The sequence below is a fragment of the Pristiophorus japonicus genome, chromosome 2 (genome assembly GCF_044704955.1).
Source record: "Pristiophorus japonicus isolate sPriJap1 chromosome 2, sPriJap1.hap1, whole genome shotgun sequence".
In the NCBI taxonomy this organism is placed as follows: Eukaryota; Metazoa; Chordata; class Chondrichthyes; family Pristiophoridae; genus Pristiophorus; species Pristiophorus japonicus.
The window spans coordinates 346,798,338-346,825,663 of record NC_091978.1 but is presented as its reverse complement, the minus strand read 5'-3'; the positions used below and the strand labels follow the sequence as shown (position 1 = coordinate 346,825,663).

General features: G+C 44.5%; 1 protein-coding gene across 1 annotated transcript in view; it reads right to left on the bottom strand.

Moving 5' to 3' along the window:
• LOC139234844 (serine/threonine-protein phosphatase 2A 55 kDa regulatory subunit B gamma isoform) overlaps nt 1-27,326 on the bottom strand; it is a 327,896-nt gene that overhangs the window by 148,687 nt on the left and 151,883 nt on the right. The window contains exon 4 of the mRNA XM_070865591.1: nt 24,239-24,351. Coding sequence (XP_070721692.1) covers nt 24,239-24,351 — 113 coding nt within the window. The remainder of the gene's footprint in view (nt 1-24,238; nt 24,352-27,326) is intronic.

Below are 27,326 nucleotides of genomic sequence, written 5' to 3'. Positions count from 1 at the left end.
CAGCCTCATAGCATCCTCCTCGCAGCTCACACTGCCACCCAACTTAGTGTCACCCGCAAATTTGGAGATACAACATTTGATCCCCTCGTGACAGAGGCTGAGTGAACACTACCTTACTAACTTTCCCTCTCCATACTGAGCAGCACGATTCAAACCCACAACTGCACAGACTGGGCAAACCAAACATTGGTTCTTCTCCTTAGTAACACTGAAATGACATGATTTCTTTTACATTTTAAACACATTTACTGAATTACTCTTGCATAATTAAAATATTAGGTTAATTGTTCATTAATTCATTTTTTAAATAAAAAAGCGTCATGACGAGGGTCATTGATTTACAATGATTAAACAAATTAAATTCTGTTTTCATTACTTGGGATTATTTTCGTAATCAGATCCTGCAATTATGTCCATTGATCCATAGGTGAGTGGCCTTGGACATAAAAATAAGTTACCTTTGAAAATAAACACTTGAATAAATTCAACCTGTTCAACCACAAACAAACACATGCTACATATGAAACTGTGGAATCATTTGACCACCCATCACCCAATTAAATATTGCTGAGGGAAAGCACCATCCAAAGGCTGCGGGGGAGAGAGAGGGGTGTGTCTGCCCACCAGTACGGACCGACACATTGCTGATCGTAGATGATGTAAGGTCCACTAACGGAAGTGGCCAAAGACCCAAGGAAATATCGAGGGAAAAAAAAAAAATAGTAGCACTTCTGCTCGTTTGTATTGGGGAATCCAACACAGAGTCCCCTGAGCAGCCACCAAGCTGGTCAAGCTTCCCTGTCCACTATGGGCAAAAGCCAATACAACACTGGCTTTAACTGGAAGGTCTACAAAAATAAACACCATTTTGGATCTGAGAGTTCCAACGACGCCACTAAGAGGTCAGGAAAGTGACAGTTGAGGCAACGTTGCCTCAGGCTATCCATTCAGATGAACAGTTCTGAAAACTAAGAATTCCAGAGTTGAGTAAATATTTAAAATATAAATCTACTTTATTCACAAAGGATGACTGTGTTACAGACCCAGAGGGGAGGTATGTTGTAGCAACAGCTCTGATTTGTTTTACATAGGCAGAGATATCCTGGTTGGCATATATGCCCCGAGTACTGATCGACACAATTCTTGGAGGTAGCCTCCTCTGAAGTTGAAGAGTTCTTGGAAATGGTGGTTGGTAGCCCTCGAGGCTCTCAAGCTGATATAGCAGGAATGTATTCGAAACTGTGCTCCAACCAAAAAGATAAAAGGAGCACAGGGACTAGCCATGCTGCAGGCTCGGGATCACCAGCTTCATTCAGAAGGAAGATTAGAAAGCTAATAAAAATTAAACATAAGCTTTGTGAAAAGAAGTAAAGGGGTAAAAATTGCTTTGTGTTGAACCAGTTTTTCCAGGCATAAAATGGGCACAAAGCATACAATTTAGCAATGAGACTGCCTGTGCCAAATCTGCATGACATTGGTCCCACTGCTAAACTCAGGCTGCCCCAATTTTAGATGTCCGAGGTGGCTGCCTAAGTCAGACGGTAAGCACCATAAATATACACATTGAGAGCCAAACACTCTCCATCCAGAAATTAGTCAATGATGTGAAAGGCAGATGTCAGGCCTGCCCTGCTCAGGCTTCTTCAGCGACCCCCATGGCCACCAACAAAAGGTCAGTGAATCCTTCTATTCAGAAACAAAAAATGATCTCGTAGAGCAGGAGTGCCACGTGCTAGTCAGAGTAGGAATCACAGGATAGCTCAGATGAATGCATGGTTTGATCAGTGGTGCAGCAGGGAGGGATTCAAATTCCTGGGACATTGGAACCGGTTCTGGGGGAGGTGGGACCAGTACAAAGCGGACGGTCTGCACCTAGGCAGGACTGGAACCAATGTCCTCGGGGGAGTGTTTGCTAGTGCTGTTTGGGAGGAGTTAAACTAATATGGCAGGGGGATGGGAACCAATGCAGGAAGACAGAGGGAAACAAAATGGAGACAGAAGCAAAAGATAGAAAAAAGAAGAGTAAAAGTGGAGGGCAGAGAAACCCAAGGCAAAAAACAAAAAGGGCCACTTTACAGCAAAATTCTAAAGGGGCAAAGTGTGTTAAAAAGACAAGCCTGAAGGCTCTGTGCCTCAATGCAAGGAGTATTTGGAATAAGGTGGACGAATTAACTGTGTAGATAGCAGTTAACGGATACGATGTGATTGGCATTACGGAGATATGGCTCCAGGGTGACCAAGGCTGGGAACTCAACATCCAGGGGTATTCAACATTTAGGAAGGATAAACAGAAAGGAAAAGGAGGTGGGGTGGCGTTGCTGGTTAAAGAGGAAATTAATGCAATTGTTAGGAAAGACATTAGCTTGGATGATGTGGAATCGGTATGGTTGGAGCTACAGAGTACCAAAGGGCAGAAAACGCTAGTTGTGTACAGGCCACCAAATAGTAGTAGTGAGGTTGGGGATAGCATCAAACAAGAAATAAGGGATGTGTGCAATAGAGGTACAGCAGTAATTATGAGTGACTTTAATCTACATATTGATTGGGCTAACCTAACTGGTAGCAATGTGGTGGAGGAGGATTTCCTGCAGTGTATTAGGGATGGTTTTCCAGACCAATATGTTGAGGAACCAACCAGAGAGCTGGCCATCCTAGACTGGCTGATGTGTAATGAGAAGGGATTAATTAGCAATCTTGTTGTGCGAGGCCCCTTGGGGAAGAGTGACCATAATATGGTAGAATTCCTGATTAAGATGGAGAGTGACAAAGCTAATTCAGAAACTAGGGTCCTGAACTTAAGGAAAGATAACTTTGACGGTACGAGGTGTGAATTGGCTAAATTAGACTGGCAAATGATACTTAAAGGGTTGACGGTGGATAGGCAATGGCAAAGCTTTAAAGATCATATGGACGAACTTCAATAATAGTACATCCCTGTCTGGAGTAAAAATAAAACGGGAAAGGTGGCTCAACCGTGGCTAACAAAGGAAATTAAGGATAGTGTCAAATCCAAGGAAGAGACACACAAATTAGCCAGAAAAAGCAGCAAACCAGAGGACTGGGTGAAATTTAGGATTCAGCAGAGGAGGACAAAGGATTTAATTAAGAGGGAGAAAATAGAGTACGAGAGGAAGCTTGCCGGAAACTAAAAACTGACTGCAAAAGCTTCTAAAGCTATGTGAAGAGAAAAAGATTCGTGAAGACAAACGTAGGTCCCTTGCAGTCAGATTTGGGTGAATTTATAATGGGGAACAAAGAAGTGGCAGACCAATTGAACAAGTACTTTGGTTCTGTCTTCACAAAGGAAGACACAAATAACCTTCCGGATGTACTAGGGGACCGAGGGTGTAGTGAGAAGGAGGAACTGAAGGATATCCTTATTAGATGGGAAATTGTGTTAGGGAAATTGACGGGATTGAAGGCCGATAAATCCCCAGAGCCTGATAGTCTACATCCCAGGGTACTAAAGGAAGTGGCCCAAGAAATAGTGGAAGCATTGGTGATAATTTTCCAGCAGTCTATCGACTCTGGATCAGTTCCCATGGACTGGAGGGTTGCTAATGTAAGGGAGAGGGGAGCGACCTGTCAAAAGCCCAGCGGGAGATCGAGAGCCAGCGGCAGTTGGTGAGAGGGGAGCGACCTGTCAAAAGCCCAGCGGGAGATCGAGAGCCAGCGGCAGTTGGTGAGAGGGGAGCGACCTGTCAAAAGCCCAGCGGGAGATCGAGAGCCAGCGGCAGTTGGTGAGAGGGGAGCGACCCGTCAAAAGCCCAGCGGGAGATCGAGAGCCAGCGGCAGTTGGTGAGAGGGGAGCGACCTGTCAAAAGCCCAGCGGGAGATCGAGAGCCAGCGGCAGTTGGTGAGAGGGGAGCGACCTGTCAAAAGCCCAGCGGGAGATCGAGAGCCAGCGGCAGTTGGTGAGAGGGGAGCGACCTGTCAAAAGCCCAGCGGGAGATCGAGAGCCAACAACAGTTGGTGAGAGGGGAGCGACCTGTCAAAAGCCCAGCGGGAGATCGAGAGCCAGCGGCAGTTGGTGAGAGGGGAGCGACCTGTCAAAAGCCCAGCGGGAGATCGAGAGCCAGCGGCAGTTGGTGAGAGGGGAGCGACCTGTCAAAAGCCCAGCGGGAGATCGAGAGCCAACGACAGTTGGTGAGAGGGGAGCGACCTGTCAAAAGCCCAGCGGGAGATCGAGAGCCAACGACAGTTGGTGAGAGGGGAGCGACCTGTCAAAAGCCCAGCGGGAGATCGAGAGCCAGCGGCAGTTGGTGAGAGGGGAGCGACCTGTCAAAAGCATACCGGTGCAGCTACAGCGGGAGAGAAAGCAAAATAGAAGTAGAAAGTAATCAAAAAGTGACGTCACAGCCAATGGGGTAAGTGATTGGCTGGTGATTGGTGAGTAGCTTTTCTTTTCTTTTTTATATCAGTAAGTGAACTGCAACATTGTTATTACCAATTTAAGGGTATCTAAGGTTAAGACATGGCAGGAGAGCTCGGCCATGTGATATGCTCCTCCTGTACCATGTGGGAACTCGGGGACACTTCCGGTGTCCCTGGGCACTACGTGTGTGAGAAGTGTATCCGCCTCGAGCTCTTGACGGTCCTCGTTGCGGAATTGGAGCTGAGGGTGGATTCACTCTGGAGCATCCACGATGCTGAGAATGACGTGAGTATCACGTGTAGTGAGTTGGTCTTACCGCAGGAGAAGGGTCCACAGCCAGATAGGGAATGGAAGACCAGCAGGAAGAGCAGTGCAAGAAAGATAGTGCAGGGGTCCCCTGTGGTCATCCCCCTGCAAAACAGATACACTGCTTTGAGTACTGTTGGGGAGGATGACTCATCAGGGGAGGGCAGCAGCAGCCAAGTTCATGGCACCGTAGGTGGCTCTGCTGCAAAGGAGGGCAGGAAAAAGAGTGGGAGCGCGATAGTGATAGGGGATTCGATGGTGAGGGGAATAGATAGGCATTTCTGCGGACGCAACCGAGACTCCAGGATGGTATGTTGCCTCCCTGGTGCAAGGGTCAAGGATGTCTCGGAGCGGGTGCAGGACATTCTGAAATGGGAGGGAGAACAGCCAGTTGTCGTGGTGCACATTGGTACCAACGACATAGGTAAAAAAAAGGGATGAGGTCCTACGAAAAGAATTTAAGGAGCTAGGAGCTAAATTAAAAAGTAGGACCTCAAAAGTAGTAATCTCGGGATTGCTACCAGTGCCACGTGCTAGTCAGAGTAGGAATCGCAGGATAGCGCAGATGAATACATGGCTTGAGCAGTGGTGCAGCAGGGAGGGATTCAAATTCTTGGGGCATTGGAACCGGTTCTGGGGGAGGTGGGACCAGTACAAACCGGGCGGTCTGCACCTGGGCAGGTCCGGAACCAATGTCCTAGGGGGAGTGTTTGCTAGTGCTGTTGGGGAGGAGTTAAACTAATATTGCAGGGGGATGGGAACCTATACAGGGAGACAGAGGGAGACAAAAATGAGGCAAAAGCAAAAGACAGAAAGGAGATGAGGAAAAGTGGAGGGCAGAGAAACCCAAGGCAAAGAACAAAAAGGGCCACTGTACAGCAAAATTCTAAAAGGACAAAGGGTGTTAAAAAAGCAAGCCTGAAGGCTTTGTGTCTTAATGCAAGGAGTATCCGCAATAAGGTGGATGAATTAACTGTGCAAATAGATGTTAACAAATATGATGTGATTGGGATTACGGAGACGTGGCTCCAGGATGATCAGGGCTGGGAACTCAACATCCAGGGGTATTCAACATTCAGGAAGGATAGAATAAAAGGAAAAGGAGGTGGGGTAGCATTGCTGGTTAAAGAGGAGATTAATGCAATAGTTAGGAAAGACATTAGCTTGGATGATGTGGAATCTATATGGGTAGAGCTGCAGAACTCTAAAGGGCAAAAATCGTTAGTGGGAGTTGTGTACAGACCACCAAACAGTAGTAGTGATGTTGGGGAGGGCATCAAACAGGAAATTAGGAGTGCATGCAATAAAGGTGCAGCAGTTATAATGGGTGACTTTAATATGCACATAGATTGGGCTAGCCAAACTGGAAGCAATACGGTGGAGGAGGATTTCCTGGAATGCATAAGGGATGGTTTTCTAGACCAATATGTCGAGGAACCAACTAGGGGGGAGGCCATCTTAGACTGGGTGTTGTGTAATGAGAGAGGATTAATTAGCAATCTCATTGTGCGAGGCCCCTTGGGGAAGAGTGACCATAATATGGTGGAATTCTGCATTAGGATGGAGAATGAAACAGTTAATTCAGAGACCATGGTCCAGAACTTAAAGAAGGGTAACTTTGAATGTATGAGGCGTGAATTGGCTAAGATAGATTGGCTAATGATACTTAAGGGGTTGACTGTGGATGGGCAATGGCAGACATTTAGAGACCGCATGGATGAATTACAACAATTGTACATTCCTGTCTGGCGTAAAAATAAAAAAGGGAAGGTGGCTCAACCGTGGCTATCAAGGGAAATCAGGGATAGTATTAAAGCCAAGGAAATGGCATACAAATTGGCCAGAAATAGCAGCGAACCTGGGGACTGGGAGAAATTTAGAACTCAGCAGAGGAGGACAAAGGGTTTGATTAGGGCAGGGAAAATGGAGTACGAGAAGAAGCTTGCAGGGAACATTAAGGCGGATTGCAAAAGTTTCTATAGGTATGTAAAGAGAAAAAGGTTAGTAAAGACAAACGTAGGTCCCCTGCAGTCAGAATCAGGGGAAGTCATAACGGGGAACAAAGAAATGGCAGACCAATTGAACAAGTACTTTGGTTCAGTATTCACTAAGGAGGACACAAACAACCTTCCGGATATAAAAGTGGTCAGAGGGTCTATTAAGGAGGAGGAACTGAGGGAAATCTTTATTAGTCGGGAAATTGTGTTGGGGAAATTGATGGGATTGAAGGCTGATAAATCCCCAGGGCCTGATGGACTGCATCCCAGAGTACTTAAGGAGGTGGCCTTGGAAATAGCGGATGCATTGACAGTCATTTTCCAACATTCCATTGACTCTGGATCAGTTCCTATCGAGTGGAGGGTAGCCAATGTAACCCCACTTTTTAAAAAAAGGAGGGAGAGAGAAAGCAGGGAATTATAGACCGGTCAGCCTGACCTCAGTAGTGGGTAAAATGATGGAATCAATTATTAAGGATGTCATAGCAGCGCATTTGGAAAATGGTGACATGATAGGTCCAAGTCAGCATGGATTTGTGAAAGGGAAATCATGCTTGACAAATCTTCTGGAATTTTTTGAGGATGTTTCCAATAAAGTGGACAAAGGAGTACCAGTTGATGTGGTATATTTGGACTTTCAGAAGGCTTTCGACAAGGTCCCACACAGGAGATTAATGTGCAAAGTTAAAGCACATGGGATTGGGGGTAGTGTGCTGACATGGATTGAGAACTGGTTGTCAGACAGGAAGCAAAGAGTAGGAGTAAATGGGTACTTTTCGGAATGGCAGGCAGTGACTAGTGGGGTACCGCAGGGTTCTGTGCTGGGGCCCCAGCTGTTTACATTGTACATTAATGATTTAGACGAGGGGATTAAATGTAGTATCTCCAAATTTGCGGATGACACTAAGTTGGGTGGCAGTGTGAGCTGCGAGGAGGATGCTATGAGGCTACAGAGTGACTTGGATAGGTTAGGTGAGTGGGCAAATGCGTGGCAGATGAAGTATAATGTGGATAAATGTGAGGTTATCCACTTTGGTGGTAAAAACAGAGAGACTGACTATTATCTGAATGGTGACAGATTAGGAAAAGGGAAGGTGCAATGAGACCTGGGTGTCATGGTACATCAGTCATTGAAGGTTGGCATGCAGGTACAGCAGGCGGTTAAGAAAGCAAATGGCATGTTGGCCTTCATAGCGAGGGGATTTGAGTACAGGGGCAGGGAGGTGTTGCTACAGTTGTACAGGGCCTTGGTGAGGCCACACCTGGAGTATTGTGTACAGTTTTGGTCTCCTAACTTGAGGAAGGACATTCTTGCTATTGAGGGAGTGCAGCGAAGATTCACCAGACTGATTCCCGGGATGGTGGGACTGACCTATCAAGAAAGACTGGATCAACTGGGCTTGTATTCACTGGAGTTCAGAAGAGTGAGAGGGGACCTCATAGAAACGTTTAAAATTCTGACGGGTTTGGACAGGTTGGATGCAGGAAGAATGTTCCCAATGTTGGGGAAGTCCAGAACCAGGGGTCACAGTCTAAGGATAAGGGGTAAGCCATTTAGGACCGAGATAAGGAGAAACTTCTTCACCCAGAGAGTGGTGAACCTGTGGAATTCTCTACCACAGGAAGTAGTTGAGGCCAATTCACTAAATATATTCAAAAGGAGTTAGATGAAGTCCTTACTACTCGGGGGATCAAGGGGTATGGCGTGAAAGCAGGAAGTGGGTACTGAGGTTTCATGTTCAGCCATGAACTCATTGAATGGCGGTGCAGGCTAGAAGGGCTGAATGGCCTACTCCTGCACCTATTTTCTATGTTTCTATGAGAGAGAAAATGGGTAATTACAGACCGGTTAGCCTGACATCAGTAGTGGGGAAAATGTTGGAATCAATCATTAAGGATGAAATAGCAGCGCATTTGGAAAGCAGTGATAGGATTGGTCCAAGTCTGCATGGATTTATGAAAGGGAAATCATGCTTAACAAATCTTCTGGAATTTTTTGAGGATGTAATGAGTAGAGTGGACAAGGGAGAACCAGTGGATGTGGTGTATTTGGACTTTCAAAAGGCTTTTGACAAGGTCCCACACAAGAGATTGGTGTGCAAAATCAAAGCACATGGTATTGGGGGTAATATACTGACGTGGATAGAGAACTGGCTGGCAGACAGGAAGCAGAGAGTCGGGATAAACGGGTCCTTTTCAGAATGGCAGGCAGCAACTCGTGGAGTGCCACAGCGCTCGGTGCTGGGACCCCAGCTCTTTACAATATATATTAATGATTTAGATGATGGAATTGAGTTTAATATCTCCAAGTTTGCAGATGACACTAAAATGGGTGGCGGTGTGAGCTGTGAGGAGGAGGCTAAGAGGCTGCAGGGTGACTTAGACAGGTTAGGCGAATGGGCAAATACATGGCAGATGCAGTATAATGTGGATAAATGTGAGGTTATCCACTTTGGGGGCAAAAACATGAAGGCAAATTATCTGAATGGCGGCAGATTAGGAAAATGGGAGGTGCAGCTGGAGCTGGGTGTCATGGTTCATCAGTCCTTGAAAGTTGGCATGCAGGTGCATGCAGGTGAAGGCGGCAAATGGTATGTTGGTCTTGATAGCAAGGGGATTTGAGTACAGGAGCAGGGAAGTCTTACTGCAGTTGTACAGGACCTTAGTGAGGCCCCACCTGGAATAGTGTGTTCAGTTTTGGTCTCCTAATATGAGGAAGGACGTTCTTGCTATTGAGGGAGTGCAGCGAAGGTTCAACAGACTGATTCAGGGATGGCAGGACTGACATATGAGGAGAGACCGGATCAACTGGGCCTTTATACACTGGAGTTTAGAAGGATGAGAGGGGATCTCATAGAAACATATAAAATTCTGACAGGACTGGACAGGTTAGATGCGGGAAGAATGTTCCCAATGTTGGGGAAGGCCAGAATCAGGGGACACAGTCTTAGGATAAGGGGTAGGCCATTTAGGACTGAGATGAGGAGAAACTTCTTCACTCAGAGAGTTGTTAACCTGTAGAATTCCCTGCCGTAGCGAGTTGTTGATGCTAGTTCATTGGATATATTCAAGAGGGAGTTAGATATGGCCCTTACGGCTAAAGGGATCAAGGGGTATGGAGAGAAAGCAGGAAAGGGGTACTGAAGGAACGATCAACCATGATCTTATTGAATGGTGGTGCAGGCTCGAAGGGCTATTTTCTATGTTTCCAAGTGTGCGACTCCAACTACACAGGAGTTGTGATTGGCCACCCTCCATAGCTCGCTCCGATCCTCCATCAAACCCCAAAATGTACATTGTTTCAAGTTAGGCAAAGATTTTAGATTCGACAAAAAAATTTTGCATTTCTATAGCGCCTTTCATGACCATTGGACGCCCCAAAGCACTTGACAATTAATGAAGTACTTTTTACAGTGTAGTCACTGTTGTAATGTAGGGAGATAAAGGAGGAAGGTTGTTGGTTCGACAGCTGAAATAGGTGGAAGAAACTGCAGAACTCTCACCACAGCTCTGCAGAAATTCAACTTCAACCTTGGATTAATCAAGTGGATAGGAATTATTTACGTGACTGCTTTCGCATCCGGAACATGAAATAGTATCATTTCCCCCTTATTTGGCAAGGGACACAAGGAAATCATTTCCACTCTCCAAATACATTTTTATCACAGCCTAGGTTTAGAGTTAAATGATAAAGAATATAGGATTTACTTATATGTATGGGCGACATGGGCATAACCATTGTCACAAACCTTAATCTATTATTAGAAGTTAACATGTCCAGAGTAGGTAAATCTATATAAAATCTTAGCAAGATCACAGTTGGAGCACTGTGTGAAATTTTGGATTCCATACTATTGGAAGGATGTTGAGGTAAGAGAGGAGAAAGTGCAGATTTACTAGAATATTGCCTGGTATGAGGAAATACAATGAGCGATTTGAAAATGAAGCTGTTTTTTTGTTAGAACAGAGGAGATTATGGGGTAATTTGCTAAGTATTAAAAATTATGAAAGGCTGGGACAGAGTCGATAGAAACAATTGTTTCCAGTATTTAAGGTGTCTAGAATGAAGGTACGAATCCAAAAGAAAAAGGGAATGCCCTTGAAATTCTTATGCCTGGTAACAGCAGGCGTAAGGCTTGTTTTTACCAATGTAAAAGTTTTTTAAAAAATAGAAAAATAACATTTTATCACTCATTTCTACATTAAAAATCATGAAATAAGGTAAGTTTATTTTAATCCCGTTAAAACATATTTAAAAATTAAAAAAAAATGTTTGTTTAAAATATTTAATTGAATATTTGAATTAACTGGTAACGTTTAAAAAAAAATTATTTCATGTGTTCGTGTATTTTGTAAGTGATTCCCATTCATACTTGTGGGGTTTCCGTACAAACGGAAATCTCATAAGTATGGAGATTCCCTTTTATTGGTTGGTCAAGCCCACACGAACCATGTGAGGCCCTGGGATATGTGGGCCTCTACCCGCCGGTACCCAGAGGCCAAGGACCGCAAATCTACGAACCTCCCAGACCACCAGGTAAATTCATAGGGCCCGAAATTTGTGGCTTTATCGCCCACTGCTGCCGAGTTTTTCCAGCGGTCTCCCCTTGGTGACAGATTCCTCTTGGTCTGGTGGCAGTGGGAGGGGAGTATCGCTGGGAAGTACCCGCTGACTGTCAAGTCGTGTAAGTGACTTCTCGCCCGCCGTGCTGCCATATTGGTGCGGGCAGGAGTCGGCAGCAGAAGGGGGAAGGATCACTGTATGGAGGCAGATCAAACCCAGACGGTAAGTAAGAAAACCTGCAAAAAAAGATGTGTGAACATTTTTTAATTTAATTTTTTTTCAGCGTTTTACCTGTATGGGGTCCCCTGAAGGTGTTACGGAGATTTTGTTTGTGAAGATTTTTATTTTTCAGTGTTCCCCCACCCCACTCCCCGGGCCCAACTCAATTCTCGGTGGCATTTTGGCGAGGAACACATTTGCCACCGAGATTGAGAGTTGCCGCCCAGATTGACGACGTAAGCCCTTATTTGGTCGCCGGGCGGTACTGCCATCTCTTTTAGAGGGATCTTCCTGACAAAGTACCGCCTGGTCTCTCTGTGGTCCTTTGGACTATGTCAACGTTTAAGAACAGTTTAGATAGGAAGTTGAACGAAAGAGGAATAAAGGTGGAGGATAATCACCAATACAAACTGTATGGACAAAGTGTCTTATTTCTATGTTGTAATTGCTATGTAATTTTATATAAATGACAGGACAAAAGTGAGAGATCGAAAGTTCTCCCCTTATTATTACCTGAAAAGATGAATAATCTCAAATTGGACACAATACCAGGCTGAACTGTACTTGTAATTTGATTCTTCTAGAGTGCAAGCACACTAGTTCAAGGAGATCAGACAGATGCTCCTGAACTTTCTTTGGGAGGGGTGTGGTAGCGTAGTGGTTATTTAAAAAAAAAAATGTTTTATTCATTACCAATCTTTCCAATTCTTTGTCAAATCAACTTGTCAGATCACAAACGCCAAAGGTCACCTTGGGCCCATTCAAGGATCACTTTGCGCCAATGCTCTTAGCCAAAAGGCCGAGAGCCAAAGCACCGTTCCTGGAAGTACTGCAATACCAGGTTCATGCCATGGAGGTGGATGTGTGCGCCCCACCCACCTCCTATTTCACGTGGTTATGTGTTACTGGACGAGTAATCCAGAGGTCTGGACCAAGGATCCTGAGACATGATATTGGTTTAATATCAAGAGTTATCCTCTGTGTTAGTAAGGGCGATTCCATCAGCATTGTTGTGGAACCGAAGCATGTTCTAGCATGGTAGTCATAATGGATGAATGTAATCCTTGTAAATATGGATCTGAAAATGATTTACACTTTGTAATATAGGGAAAGTAGAACTACAAGGTTAAGGGACCTGGCATCCAAGGGAATAGGGCAAAGCTAATGATAGGGGATGCTGGGCCTATCCTGGGCTGGGGCACAACATCTCTTGTTACTTACATTCTTTCCATTCTCATGGTTTCTTTCTTGCTCCTGTTTAGTAGGGAAATTCAAAGGGGGTGGAGTAAAGGGATGTAATAAGTCCTGATTGGAATATTTGTGCCCGACCATCAGGTTGATATTTTACATGCTGGGTTAGATGTCAGCTAGTGTTCCTATTATTGATGGCTCCATTTTATAGAAAAAAAATAGGTGCAGGAGTCGGCCATTTGGCCCTTCGAGCCTGCACCGCCATTCAATAAGATCATGGCTGATCATTCCTTCAGTATCCCTTTCCTGCTTTCTCTCCATACCCCTTGATCCCCTTAACCGTAAGGGCCATATCTAACTCCCTCTTGAATATATCCAATGAACTGGCATCAACAACTCTCTGCAGCAGGGAATTCCACAGGTTAACAACTCTCTGAGTGACGAAATTTCTCCTCATCTCAGTCCTAAATGGCCTACCCCTTATCCTAAGACTATGTTCCCTGGTTCTGGACTTCCCCAACACCGGGAACATTCTTCCCGCATCTAACCTGTCCAGTCCCGTCAGAATCTTGTGTGTTTCTATGAGATCCCCTCTCATCCTTCTAAACTCCAGTGAATAAAGGCCCAGTTGATCCAGTCTCTCCTCATATGACAGCCCAGCCATCCCTGGAATCAGTCTGGTGAACCTTCGCTGCACTCCCTCAATAGCAAGAACTTCCTTCCCCAGACAAGGAGACCAAAGCTGAACACACTATTCCAGGTGAGGCCTCACTAAGGCCCTGTACAACTGCAGTAAGACTTCCCTGCTCCTAGATTCAAATCCCCTAGCTATGTAGGCCAACATACCATTTGCCTTCTTCACTGCCTGCTGTACCTGCATGCCCACTTTCAGTGACTGATGAACCATGACACCCAGGTCTCGTTGCACCTCCCCTTTTCCTAATCTGCCGCCATTCAGATAACATTCTGCCTTCGTGTTTTTGCCCCCAAAATGGATAACCTCACATTTATCCACATTATACTGCATCTGCCATGCATTTGCCCACTCACCTAACCTGTCCAAGTCACCCTGCAGCCTCTTAGCGTCCTCCTCACAGCTCACACCACCACCCAATTTAGTATCATCCGCAAACTTGGAGGATATTACACTCAATTCCTTCATCCAAATCATTGATGTATATTGTAAAGAGCTGGGGTCCCAGCACTGAGCCCTGCGGCACTCCGCTTGTCATTTCCTGTTTCTTTCTGCTTTTTATCCTCAATAAAAGCAACCTTCAATTTTATTTTGCAGCTTTAATTAAATCAATATTTCTAATTAATTTAAAAGATCATTAAGTACGCATTTCCACCAGCCTCTTTGACTCCAGTTTTGAGGTACCAATTTCTAAAGTGCAATTTCCATTCAATCTGAAATTATAATTTGGCAATTGAGAATCAAATCAATTAGACTGTAACAATTTACTTCATGACTACTGTAAAAGTCACCGCATGAATAAACTCAAGACAAACCTAATCACCTCCTTGTCTCAGTTTCTACTGAGTCCATGAAAAAATATCCGGCTCTTCGTAAGATCAATGTGTGGTAAGTGGGTCTTGCCTGAATATAATTGAGTCCTGATCAGCAACTAAACATTTAACAACATCTGAATCTTGGAACAAGGATTCATTAAATCCCCACAAAAGAAGTACATTAGATCAAATGCAAAATCAATTCAGGCAGAAACATGATCTGATATGGTAATATTCACAGAAGCATCCAATAATGGTGGTATTTTGACATGACAATTGCAACTAACCTAAAACAACAGTTGTGGGAGGTGTGAAAAATTTGAATAATCACATCCCTTGGGATGTCTCAGCCTCCAGGCATTAGCCTGTTCTATTCTGTTTTTTTTGGCGGAGTCACCATCCTGGGTCCTGGACATCAGGTTAAATCTATCAACGTCACCCGACAAAATCACTAAAGCTGACGGGCACCTTCAAAAAAGTTGCCAACTCAAAAAGTAGCGTACAGCTAAAAAATAGCCCTGAATAAAGGCCTATGACCAAGGCCATTGCTCCAAGGTGACCGAGAATGTTCATTTCCTTTTAATTATATTAAATTTCAGGATAGGTTTGGTGTTTCAGGATCACATTCCATAATTCAGTTCGCTTTTCTCCAAAAGCTGAAGCCTAATGGACTCATACAATACATGCAAAAATAAAAAGTGCAGGGGAACACAAATTTGTCATGCGTTGAGCTGTATCCATACGTAATACCTCATGAGTTATATTATAGTTAAAAGGACGCCCGTTTAAAAAAAATATATAGATTTTTGCTGGGGAAAGAGCTCTGCTTTATTTATTTATTTTTAGGGTTGCGGGCGGGGGGGGGGGGGGAATCTGGGGCATGCCCCCAAGAAATGTTGCTTTTTGACACTTCTTTTTATGTATTTGCCAGGATTATCAAGTGTACAGTGATTCCTTTCCCAGTCATACATTTTCAGTTCTGTTGCCATGCTTTTTCTCAAGATAAAGCTTTGATTTTTGTTGTCCTGTTGAACCGCTGGGCGATCTCAGCTGTATTCCGCTCGCGGTGTCCTAGTTAAAGGGGAGGTGCCACTCGCAAAAAAAAATTGTCTGACTTACCGGTCGCGGCCCGTTGAATCGTGAACTCGGGCGATCTGGCAGTCCGGCACTCCGCTGATACCACGCCATCCAGCTTCCCAGTAGTCCAGGTAGGGAACCACATTGTCGGCAGCTTGGCCCTCCCCTTTATTGAAGGCAGCGCTACACATCCCAGCGCTTAACGCTGCGCCCCTCTTCGTTTGGTTCCGCCCACCTCACGCCCCACGGAGCAAGTGGAGCGCGTTGTTTTGCAATTTCCCCACCTTTTGTCTTCTAATAGAATCAAACTTGTGCACTACAGGAGGCTATCATGCCTGCACTAGCACTGAAACAATTGTCCATTTAGCTCCTTTCATAGAATCATAGAAATTTACAGCAAGGAAGGAGGCCATTTCGGCCCATCGTGTCCGCGTGGCTGACAAAGAGCTATCCAGCCTAATCCCACTTGGCAGCTCTTGGTCCATAGCCCTGCAGGTTACGGCACTTCACGTGCACATCCACAGTCCCTGCAGCCCGCCACAATGTTTCTTTTTAAATTATTTATCCACTTCCCTTCTAAAAGCGATTAAGAATTCGGCATCCACCACTGTTTTTTGGGAGGGCATTCGATGTCTTGGAAACCATACATTATCCCCTCCTCCTCATTCTGATCTTCTCAGAAATATAGCTACTTTCAACATCTTTATTCTGAGAGAATATGGACACTGTGGAACCCAATGGACCAAAATAGCAATGCACATTTTTAATTATACAGAAACCTGCAGAGCACAGGCACCCCACCTTCTTTTCAATTTTGCAATTTCATGACCCGTGAGATGGGTTTCCTGGTGAAACCTTGCATTTGAATGTTTAACATGCAGCTTCGCTAATATCTTGGATCGTTTAATCAAAATTAATTCCCTTCACGCTGGAGGAAGTGATTCTAATAGTGATCTGCATGGGGGCTGTCATCACTGCCTTGCTGTGTAATAAAATAAAGGGGTCTACTCCTGGCAAAAATAATCCCCCTCGATCTACAAACAATGACCATGCTGTAAAACAGCAGACAAAGGGAGCTTGCTGCATGTCATCCAAGCACTAGATTAAAGATATACTAAATACAGCTGTAAAAAATGTCTCACTTGATTAAAAATACAAGAGATTTTACATTTAGATCACGTCAATCCAAATGCCCCTAAACTGCAGACTATCTAACAGTTACAAATATAAATATCCCCAACTATGCAGCACTTCCACTATTTCTCATCCATGCCTTTGTTACCTCCAGACTTAATGCACTCCTGGCTGGCCTCCCACATTCGACCCGACGTAAACTTGAGGTCATCCAAAACTTGTCAGCCTGTGTCCTAACACGCACCAAGTTCGGCTCACCCATCACCCCGTGTTCGCTGACCTACACTGACTCCCAGTTAAGCAACACCTTGATTTCAAAATGCTCATCCTTGTTTACAAATCCCTCCATGGTCTCACCCCACCACATCTCTGCAATAGCCTCACAATCCTCCGCCCCCGAGATATCTGCACTCCTCAAATGCTGCCCTTTTGAGCATCCCTGATTATAACTGTTCAACCATCGGTGGCCGTGCCTTCAGCTGCCTAGGCCCTAAGCTCTGGAATTCCCTCTCTAAACCTCTCCGCCTAGCTACCTCTCCTTCCTTCTTTAAGATGCTCCTTAAAGTCTACCTCTTTGACCAAGCTTTTGGTCAGCTGCCGTAATTTCTTATATGGCTTGGTGGTAAATGTTTTTTTTGTTGTCTTATGTGAAACGCCTTGGGACGTTTTACTACTTTAAAGGCACTATATAAATACAAGTTGTTGTTTCTCTAATATGGAACAGGTCCAATTTTCCCTAAGGCCCGATTAACTTGGACATTTGGGTGTCAGGAGGAGACCAGCCTGAGGAAAACATTGGAAAACAACCTCCTTACAAGAGAGACAAGAACACTACAGGAGAATGAGCTCCAGTGCCTCAGAGAATTGAAGTAAATTAGATAAAACTTGTTTACCTAATCATTAAAACGTACTCCAACGGGCTAAGTTTTCAGAAGTGATCTAGAATACTTTCAGCATCTGGTTGAGGAATTCCGGACCATTATTTAGAAGAAAACTGAATGTTTGACAGGAAGCCTTGACTGGCGCTCTGGGGATGTTTGAGAATTTGACATTTGAATTGACCGAGTTCTGACAAAGGGTCTCTGTATAAAACATCAATTTATCTTCCCTTTTCAGATTCAATTGCTGTGCTTCCAAATATTTTTTTGCGTTTAGTTCAGATTCACAGCGTTGCAGTTTTATTATCTTTTTATGTGAATTGTTAAACTTTTGCCCAAGAGGCCTTAAACCATCGTTCAAATGCCCTGCAGCACGAGAGCCAATTTAAGCCTATCAATTCAAGAAATCAACCTTCAGGTTATCGAGAAAAGATAGGATCCTACAATTTGCTTTGACAATTAAACTCAGAAAGGAGGACCATAGAGGAAGGGTAAACAGCTTTATTTGTTGCAACAATTATCGCTATGGGTTTAATTGCTTCGGGAGTATTGTAAATAATGCCTGTAATGGGAATGGGTATCTGAAAAATACTGTTTGGTCTCAGTCTAGTGGAGGTGGCCTGTTGTGATTTATACCAAGGTCTAAAGCATCAGCTGTGGCTCAGTGGATCACACACTCGCCTCTAAGTCAGAAGGTTGTGGGTTCAAGTCCCACTCCAGGGACGTGAGCACATAAACCTAGGCTGACACTCCAGTGCAGTACTGAGGGCGTGCTGCACTGTCGGAAGTGCCGTCTTTCGCAGGAGGCGTTAAACAGAGGTCCCGTCTGCTCTCTCAGGTGGATGTAAAATATCCCATGGCTCTATTTTGAAGAAGAGCAGGTGGATTATCCCCAGTGTCCTGGCCAATATTTATCCCTCAATCACCATAACAAAACAGATTATCTGGTCATTATCACATTGCTGTGTGTGGGAGCTTGCTGTGCACAAATTGGCTGCCACATTTCCCACATTGCAACAGTGATGGCACTCCAAAAACACTCCATTGGCTGTAAAGTGCTTTAAGATGTCCAGTGGTCATGAAAGGCGCTATACAAATGCAAGTCTGTCTTTCTTCTCATCCTTCATTAAAAACCAGAAGATATTACTGCAGATGCTTTCAATCTGCTTACATTGACTAGTTAGGAATTTAATACAGTCTTAAATTCCCAAAGCTTTAAATATGACGGACTCACTCTGTAGCAGTCATAGACAGGCCATTAACACCGGCAGCATTCAGCTGCTAGCCACCTTTGGATAACCTGAGTTTTGAATCATCTTGATGAATAGGGCACCACTCTATCCCAGTTCCCACTGCACTCCAGTACAGACACAATTCCAATCAATCAGTCATAGGCAGTCCCTCGAAATCGAGGAAGACTTGCTTCCACTCTAAAATGAGTTCTCAGGTGACTGTACAGTCTAATATGGGAATTACAGTCTCTGTCACAGGTGGGAGAGACAGTCATTGAAAGAAAGGGTGGGTAGGGAGTCTGGTTTGCCGCACGCTCCTTCCGCTGCCTGCGCTTGGTTTCTGCATGCTCTCGGCGACGAGACTCAAGGTGCTCAGCGCTCTTCCGGATGCTCTTCCTCCGCTTCGGGAGGTCTTGGGCCAGGGATTCCCAGGTGTCGGTGGGGATGTCGCACTTTGTCAAGGAGGCTTTGAGGGTGTCCTTGAAACATTTCCTCTGCCCACCTGGGGCTCACTTGCCATGTAGGAGTTCCAAGTAGAGCGCTTGCTTTGGGAGTCTTGTGTCGGGCATGCGGACAATGTGGCCCGCCTAACGGAGGTGGTCGAGTGTGGTCAGTGCTTCAATGCTGGGGATGTTGGCCTGATCGAGAACACTGACGTTGGTGCGTCTATCCTCCCAGGGGATTTGCAGGATCTTGCGGAGACATCGTTGGTAGTATTTCTCCAGTGATTTGAGGTGTCTGCTGTATATGGTCCATATCTCTGAGCCATACAGGAGGGCGGATAACACTACTGCCTTGTAGACCATAAGCTTGGTGCCAGATTTGAGGGCCTGATCTTTGAACACTCTTCCTCAGGCGACCGAAGGCTGCGCTGGTGCACTGGAGGCACTGTTAGACCTCATCATTGATGTTTGCCCTTGTTGACAATAGGCTCCCGAGGTATGGAAAGTGGTCCACGTTGTCAAAGGCCGCGCTGTGGATTTTGATGACCCGGGGGCAGTGCTGTGTGGCGGGGTTGGGTTGGTGGAGTTACAATAGCACCAGCGTGTCCAAACTGTCCTGCTTTTTGACAGCGAGAAAGAATGAGCAGCAGACAGGTGCCAAAATCCAATACCAATAGACAAAACACTTTTCTTCTGAAGCAAGCACTCTACTGGGAACTCCAACACGGCAAGCGAACCCCAGGTGGGCAGAGGAAGTGTTTCAAGGACACCCTCAAAACCTCCTTGATAAAGTGCAACATCCCCACTGGCACCTGGGAATCCCTTGCCCAAGACCACCCTAAGTGGAGGAAGAGCATCTGGGAGGGCGCTGAGCACTTCGAGTCTCCTCGCTGAGAGCATGCAGAAACCAAGCGCAGACAGCAGAAGGAGCGTGTGGCAAACCAGACACCCCACCCACCCTTTCCTTCAACCACTGTCTGTCCCACCTGTGACAGAGACTGTAATCCCCATATTGGACTGTTCAGCCACCTGAGAACTCACTTTTGGAGTGGAAGCAAGTCTTCCTCGATTTCGAGGGGCTGCCTATGATGATGATTATCCTATGCATAGGTAAGATTCCTGAGCAAGTTTGACTGGAGCTGAAGATTACAAAGAAAGCTGAATGCGGGAAACCTGAACTAAAGACAGAAACATAGCACTCAATTTTCCCCAGTTATCTGCGCCGTTTTTCTGGCCTAAATTAAAATATCCAAGTTTCTCCAAAGATTGTGCGCCAGTGTAACTCAGTTAGTTATGATTATTTTAGGTTTTTTTTTTGCGACATTGGGGGCATAACCTGCCACCTGCGCTAATTCTGGCCATTTAAGCAAGTCTGGCCAGCTCAGATTTATTCCAATTTTTCTTAGGATAGCGTATGTGACCGCTGTGGAAAAACCTTCTGGGCAGTGAAGAAAATCGGTGCAGCAGATGCAGTTCCACGGGCTGGACAGCAGCAGCAGCAGAGAGGGGGCCTGGGACGGGGTGGGGGGGGTGCGGCGGGGGGGCAGCGGAGAGAGGAGAGAAGGGTGGGGAGGCCTTTCGGACAGGGCTAGGAGTGGCAACCGGCACCAGCAGGGGAGAGAGCCTTTCGGCCAAAGTTAGGAACAATAACTGGCATCGGGAGGAGGTCGTCTTTGGCCAGGGCTAGCAGCGGTAACCGGCACTGGCAGGGGAGGGAAGCCTTTCGGCCAGGGTTAGGAGCGGCACTGGGAAGGAGGTGGTGGGGAACTGGGGGTGGGGGGGCGGGGGGGGAAATAAACATTTGGCATTTACACTTTAATAATTTAATGCTGGAATGCTGCTGCAATGTGTAAGGTGCTTGTGCAGGTTGCTGTGAGCTGGTCAGAATGTGTTGTATGTTTCATTTTCCAGTCTCAGCCCGCAAAATATCCCTCATTACCCTGGCAACCCGATCTTTTTGGCACAGATCTTAGGCTCCATCCCCAAAGCTAAAGGACAGGTTAGGCAGCGCCAAAATCAACAATTCAAAGAGGGAAAGTTGATGATTTTTTTGGGGTGTAGTTGGGCCCCCAAAAAACGGGCGATACTGTTCAAGTACGCCAAAAAAACGGCATTGAGGAAAATTGAGCCCATAATGCACTAAATATGCAACAAGATGATCATTAAAAAAGAGTCACTACCAAAACACTAACCAATCATTCTCTTACAGATGCTAATTGACCTGCAAATTGTCCAGTCTTCATTTATGAAGATTTGTGTGAACAATTATTTTAAGCACAAATCCTGATCGCCATAATATTTCTGTCCAACTTGTGCCTGAAGGATCTACGCACTTTTAACCTTTCCTACATTAAAAGACAGCTTACTTTTTTTAACTCCTTGCTGTGATCAATGATCTGTCCATTCTTCTCTTGCTTCAGATAGCTTTAAGCTAGATCACCCATCAACCCAGTGAGTAAAAATACCAGGCCGGGGAGCGGAAGGAGCAGCGTGGCGGCCTCGCCCAGCAGTCTGAGTGGCCCCTGGCCGGCGAGCACCATCGGAGCAGGCCGGGGAGCGGAAGGAGCAGCATAGCGGTATACCACTCCAGGGAGCAGCACTTGCTGGAGCAGGAGAGCAACGGCAGTGAAAAGGGACGTCACCAAGGTCCAGGTCAGTGATTGGAGCGTGGGCAGGTACTGCAGGAGCGGCGAGGTCGGGGCGAAGGAGCAGCGAGAGATTGTCGAGGAACGAGATCGGGGCCCAGAAGAGGCGAGGGCCCAAGGGCAGCACAGACCAGCCTGATGTGTGCGCACTAGGTCCGTACAGCAGAGCAGGTCTCCAGTCGTCTTGGTTAACCCTTGCTACTGGACCAAGACCTAACTCTGTCAAGCCCGTGTGGTGGCTGGTGTGCCACATGTTAATAAATTCCAAGCACAAGCATCTTCCACCCTTCAAGATTTAGTTCGGACCTGGAATTTTAGGTTCAGCAATATTCAAGAGGGAGTTAGATGTGGTCCTTACAGCTAAAGAGATCAAGAGATATGGAGAGAAAGCAGGAAGGTGGTACTGAGATGAATGATCAACCATGATCTTATTGAATGGTGGTGCAGGCTCGAAGGGCCGAATGGCCTACTCTTGCACCTATGAAACACCTGTGAACTTTTTGACATGGAAGCAAGTCATCCTCAATTCGAGGGACTGCCTATGATGATGAAAAACAAAAAGAAAAAGTACAAGGACAAATATATTTTCAATCTTTTCCTCACTATTGGGAAAACTGATCTATTACTTTGTCAATGTTTGATTTTGAAACATTGAGCTCATTCTACAAATAACCAACGTGTGCAGCAACAGATTTAATTTCAAAGGTAGGCACTGCGCCTAGTTCCCCGAACAACCAAATTAAATTGCTTTATCCATGGCACACAAAATTACATCTCAACAACTTCATGAAGTATTGATATTTAGCCTGCACGGCATTTCATGTCTCAATAGAATAAAACAAATAGTGTTTGTGTACAAAAACCACCTGGGAGACACATTACTTTATTCAAACTCCTAGAAGAGCCCACAGCAAATTCGGTTCAAACAAGATTCCTATAAATGCTCTTTAAAACGCACTTAACGTTCACATTTCAGACAGAAACCCATCGTCTTATCTGAAATTTTTCTCTCCAGTTTTAATAAAGTCTCCGCGCAAAATAAAACCTGCCTGTAACATTTCAACATTATCGAATCTCCCTGCACGCGATTTTGGTTTAATTTATATTATATTGCTGCTGTGAAATTAGACTCCATTCACTCGAGGTTAATTCCCAGAGAGTCAAGTAATCCAGGTTGTTGTTTAAAAAAATTATTTGCAATACCATCCACCACTGGATTGGGTATTTTTGCAAGTCACATTCGTTTGAGATGACAGTGGGGGTGCTGGTGATAGTGGTGGGGGGGGGGGGGGGGGGGGGGGAGGAGGGGGGGCAGTCATCTTTAATATTAAGGTTTCATTCAGGTGCATCCGGCAATAAAATGTGGTTGCTGTAGCTCCCATCCAAAAGAGGGAAGATATTAATTCGAGGTGAGAAGTTTGATTGGCAGCTTAGTCAACAATACTTTGACAGAGAGCTGAGAGAGGGGTCAGAGGTCAATCCGTGTCTGTATTTGTATGTGACTGTCTCGGTTTCTCTCCCTCTGCAGCAGATGAGGCTCTGGAACAGCCAGAGTGATAGCAAGGTGTCACGTTTCAAAAGATAATTACCAGTTCGTTCAGGAGGTTGCTGACTTGTTAAGCGAGCAAAGAGCAAATTGTATAATTTATTATTTTGCATGATACAAGAAATAATAAACTACTGATTGAACCTTTTCATGAAAACTGTATTGGGTTCATTCATACAAAATAAACCAGATTAGTTTACCATTGGCTTCATCTTACTAGTGGGCTTTTGAGTCTCCCTTCTGAAAAATAGGAGAAACGCACATGGCGGCTGTATTCAGTACACACAGAGGGATTTATTGTTACGGGAGAGTATTGTTATGGTTTCCAGGCCATGGTATAATTTACCTAAATATTAAACACTAAAAGTACTCTTCAGATCATAGAGGATACAAGGTGTGCTCACTGGATGGACTGCTAACACTGATCCCTAGTTAATACAGAGAAGGTGCAAAATTTGCAACAATACCAATTTTAACAAAGAGTTTCTACTCAAAACATTTACCGTTATTCCTTTATTTCTCTTTGGATGCCATCTTTGTCAGTTTTTGATTTCCAACATGTTCCTTTTATTGTGCATTTTATTCATAGTTACGCTGGGATATCAACTTCTCGAGGCGTTTTCTCATTTGCATTTAGAATAAATTGTTATCTGAACATTCAAGCTACTTATTCTCAAAAATTGTTCTCTATAACAAAACAAAATGTTTGAACTTGGTTTCTGAATCATGTTCTGTAACTCTTTTTTATTTCGCTTTCATCATCCAGTGTAAGGAATGTGCACAGTGAGATTGTAGTGTGTGGCTGTGATTTTACCCCACCCCCCCACCAAGAGTTTTTACAGTAAAGGCATGAGCTGATAAAGGAATAAAAGTCCATTTTTGGAGGGATTTTCTGGTGAATTTTAAAGGTCACCAACTTTTCCAGTCATGCCATCACCTGCTCTATTTTTATCATAGAACCAACCGACCCAATGTGGTTTCTATATAATTGAACACGTTGGAAGATGGGTCCCCAGCTGGTCCGCTCCATGTTTTTATTATAATACAGGTACGGGGGGAGTGTTTTTTCACAGCACCCATTTACTGATCCGACAAAGTTCAATTTGTGAGGTCGATACTCACCTGCAGCACTGTAACTGTGGATAGATTCTTCATTCTACCTTCTTCATCTTTGAGGTTATAACCTTCTGGCCTCTTGTCCCTTTCACTGACCTTCCACAATTTAATTGTTTTATCTGCAAGAATCAAAGGACAATGTACAGGGTCAGCTTCAAGCAATACATCATAGAGCTAAATAATACTGATATACCTGAAAAAATAATTAAATGGCACACTTTTTTCTTTCCATGTATATGTCATACAGTTTAACAGCAGGTCATGTGACCCGTTCAAACTGATGTACATCATCAGTACAACAACTTGTATTTATATAGCGCCTTTAATGTAATAAGTCATCCCACGGTGCTTCACAGGAGCGTTAAACAAAAATTGACAATGAGCCACATAAGGAGATAGATGACCAAAAGCTTGGTCAAAGAGGTAGGTTTTAAGGAGCGTGAATCATTCAGAGATCTACAGGGTGAACAACATAGAGATCCAAATAAACACAAATGTCTAAGCTGTTTAACAGAAAATATGATAAAAGATTACATACCATCATAACAAAGTTAGGAACATAAAAAGATCCATACCTTCAAATCACTTTCACATCTCTAAATCACATCCCTTAATTTTTTGTTGCATCGATAATTGATTCAATTTTCAAGACATCAAAGAGTTAGTATTTACTGGACTACATGGCAGTCTATTCCATAAATTGATGACTAAAAGTACAAATAATATGTTTAGCTAGTGGCTTACACCATGAGCAATCTTGTGCTCTGATGATTTCCCTCTGGTTTTATTCTTAAAAATCTCTAAATCCATTTTATGTATTCCTTTCCTTTAAAAAAAATGGATTAACCATAATTCTTCCCCCAGCCCATTTATTCTCTTTTCTCAGGAGAATACATTTATTTCTCGAGGTTCCTCTTCATAACGTGGACATTCTAAAATCTGGAATTATCATCTTTGAATCCTTTTGTTTGCCACGCCATTACAACAGTGACCACACTTCAAAAGTATTTCACTGGCTGTAAAGCGTTTTGGGACATCCGGTGATCATGAAAGGAGCTATATAAATGCAAGTCTTTTTTTTTTTTACATTGTTTCTGAAGACAAGTGACCACAGCCAGTCACAAAACACAATGGTGGAAACTGATTTGGGACAATTTTCTGGCCCAAAATAGGCAATGCACTGGAGCATTTGTCAGAAGCCGTTGTCCCATCATTTTAAACGTTATCAGGCTTTCTCTTTGCGTGTGTGTATAGTATGTGCATGCATATACTGTATATATGTACATCTCTCTCTTTTCTCCCCCCCCTCCCCATGGTGTTAGAAATTAGAATGGGGAGTAGTTGCATCCAAAGAGCAGATTTTGTAAAGATTGCCATCGGTGGGTTTGTCTTCTTTTGCCTTGCGATTCCACATCGCAGTATCTATTCCACACCTGCACATCAGGAAACGCAAGCCAAGTTAAACATGGGTCCACTGATGCCAGCTTTCAACTACAGCTTTCTGTTTCTGGTAAAGATCAGGAGTTTAAACAAATGTGCCGTTTGTGCAGGCTTTCTGGAGCGGAGAAACTTTTAGCAGCTACAAAACAGTTGGGAAGTTACATTTTTGAAAATACCTGCCATCTCCAAATGTGTGAAGGGGAGAGGGAGAGTGTGGGAGGCTGTCCGGTAACAATAGATGGCATCCCATTTGTTGTGTATCTGTAAAGCATGCACTCCCATGTTCTGCCACCAGGGAGCGCATCCCCTAAAGTCCCAAGGGATCCCAGCATCCCTTGGGAGCACTGTATATAAGCCGGCCCCTAAGGCCTGTTCCTCACTCTGGAGTGTCTTAATAAAGACTGAGGTCACTGGTACTTTAACCTCCCTGTGTGCAGTCTCATCTGTGTTAGGAACACAATACCATTGTGTATTTTATATTAATTATATGGTGATGCCAATTTCACGGGGAGGCTGGAATAGCAGGTCCAAGGGCTCGAATATAGTATGTGTAAACGTAAACTAACCATTATGCTGGAAAGTTCATCAGAAGCACTATATATTAAGTGTCATTGCATGAAAGGCAGCATTCCAGGGTGATCAACAGCCAGTGTAGCTTGATAAGCCACATTTCATCAAGAAGCCACCAACTATATCTGCAGACAATGGATGCACATATCCAGCGAAAAGTGTCTTCCCAAGCTCCAGGGTCAGAAGCGTGCCAGAAGCAGATTGGACCATCTGTTCAGATGGCCGCAGCGAATCACAGGCCTGGCACAGAAAGGGAGAGGAATGATCAGCTGCAGCTCTCAACTTACCTCCATCTCCTTCCAGGCATGCTGCATTGCTGACTTATAAGGATGGTGCCCTGCAGTGTGCAAGAATGTATAAACCCTGAATTCTTAATTTGGTTATATATTAAAAATGCTCTGCTCAGCAAAAGGTTTTTTCGAAATGAAATAAAGGCGGTAGGCATTTGTTGAGCCGGTGTGTAAACTTGAAAACAAAACTGGTGGAAGCTTTGTGTTCCAGATGGCCTACACTAAACAATGTCGTGACTGCAAGGGATGGTCAGAAAACAACAGGGATAAAAAAAAAAAACCTTAGATTTTACACACTTCGTGTCTGCAACGCAGAGGCCACAAGGTCGTAACACGCCTTTTTGATGGCTAAAAGGGAGGAGTCAAACCTGGGAGGTTCTGAAAAACAGGATGCAAGGTAACACATGGAGTTTGACCAGATGGTTTTCTGCTCACTTCTGCAAACTCTGTGATTGGACAACTTGAGCCTTGATAAAGACAACAAACGCAGGATGTGTTGTGTGTGAAAATTTAACAGTCACACAGCTACATTGTTTAGTGTAGGCCATCTGGAACACAAAGCTTCCACCAGTTTTGTTTTCAAGTTTACACACCTGCTCAACAAATGCCTACCGCCTTTATTTCATTTCGAACACTAAAAGAAAGCTTCTCACAGTCTTTGAATGATTGATTTACTGGAAAAGGCAAGAAATCCTGTATAAAGGACAGTGGTCGAAAAATATTGTTATTGCAGCAGTTGGAAGGAGGGACCTGGCCAGTCAGCTTGACTTTGAGAGGGCCTGCTGCAGTTGGGA